The following is a 1412-nucleotide window of genomic DNA, read 5'->3' on the forward strand; positions in this document are numbered from 1 at the left end:
CAGGCGCCCCCCGCCCGCAGAGCCTTCTCCAGAGCTCCAAGGCCCTCGGCTGCCCACAGGCCTCTCCCTTCGCGCCCCGGCCTTTCCAGCGCCTTCACTCCGCTGGCTTCTCCTCCTCCTCCTCCGCACTGAGCTGAGACGCGCTGAGCAGTTTGCTCTCCTTTTTCCACTTCATGCGCCGGTTCTGGAACCAGATCTTGATCTGCCGCTCGGTCAGGCACAGGGCGTGCGCGATCTCGATGCGCCGCCGCCGCGTCAGGTAGCGGTTGTAGTGAAACTCTTTCTCCAGCTCCAGGGTCTGGTAGCGCGTGTAGGTCTGGCGGCCGCGCCGGCCGCTGGGCCCAAAGGAGGAACCTGTTACGTAGAGAGGAGATGCTGAGGCCTGGGGTCACCAGGGCCAGGGCTCCCTTTCCCACTCGACCCTCACACAGGGGCTCCAGCCCGTCCCGGGACGCCCTTCCCTCCCCGGGTCCCTGCAGCGCCCCCTCCAGATGCCCTCCGGGCCTCCGGGGCCTGCGCCTCCCTAGCCTTTCCGTGGGGGGAGGGGAGGAGCTGAGCAAAACTCCCACCTGAGCCGCGGGGGAGGGGCTGCAGGAGCGGCGCCCAGGTGTGTCTGTTCCCAGCTGCATCTTTTCTTTGCAGGCATCTAGCCCCCACCCCCGCCCCCGGTGATAGATTCCAGCCCTTAATCCGCAATGACGTGGATCGATCCACAGTGGGCATTAACGGCTCCTCACTCTCTTGTCCCGCTAATGGACATCAATTTGGGACTTAAGGCCCACAAATAATCCACCCTGAGACCCCGGCGCCTGCCTCTCCCACTCACCCCCTCCGTCTGCTCCCACTCTTTCCTTCCCCTTCTTCTCCTCCTTCCTCTGACGACCGCCCCTTTCCTGGTGCCTCATCCTTCGCCAGCCCCCCACCCCCAGGGAAACAGTGCGGGACAGACTCCGCTCTCCCCTGCTAGCGTCACACCGCCCCCTTCCCGTGACGCACTCGGGTTTTAGTGGCACAGTCTTGGGGTGGGGGGCCGACCAGGACTTGGGGCCCCGGGGAAAGCCAAGCCCGTGGCTGCGACCCCTGACCCGCAACCCCGGGTTGGCCTGGCCCCCCTGGCTCGGCGGGCCCCACTCGCTTCCCTGGCTCCGAGTGCGGCTGGGACTTGGCAAACTTTCTAACTCCTGAGGGTGAGAGGGCAGCGCAGGGGTCTCCCCTTCGATCCTAACTGAGATGCCCAGCCGGCACCCAGTGAGAGAAGGGGGGCGGGGAGCCCACTAGTTCTGTCTCCCGGGGTGGGTGCCCGCAGGGATCCCGGCCGCGGCGGCGCCTCACTCACTGTTGCACGAGTTCATCCGCTGCATCCACGGGTAGACGGGCGTGGAGCACTTCTGCTCGTCGGGCTCGCCGAACAC

General features: G+C 66.4%; 1 protein-coding gene across 1 annotated transcript in view; it reads right to left on the bottom strand.

The window, feature by feature from the left end:
- Positions 1 to 6: 6 nt before the first annotated feature.
- Positions 7 to 1412, bottom strand: part of HOXB6 (homeobox B6) — a 4630-nt gene continuing 3224 nt past the window's right edge. The window contains exons 2-3 of the mRNA XM_014541134.1: positions 1337 to 1411; positions 7 to 354 (exon numbers count right to left, since the gene is read on the bottom strand). Of these exons, the coding sequence (XP_014396620.1) occupies positions 95 to 354; positions 1337 to 1411 (335 nt within the window). The 3' untranslated portion in view covers positions 7 to 94. The remainder of the gene's footprint in view (positions 355 to 1336; position 1412) is intronic.

Source organism: Myotis brandtii, unplaced genomic scaffold (assembly GCF_000412655.1).
Source record: "Myotis brandtii unplaced genomic scaffold, ASM41265v1 scaffold265, whole genome shotgun sequence".
Classification (NCBI taxonomy): Eukaryota; Metazoa; Chordata; class Mammalia; order Chiroptera; family Vespertilionidae; genus Myotis; species Myotis brandtii.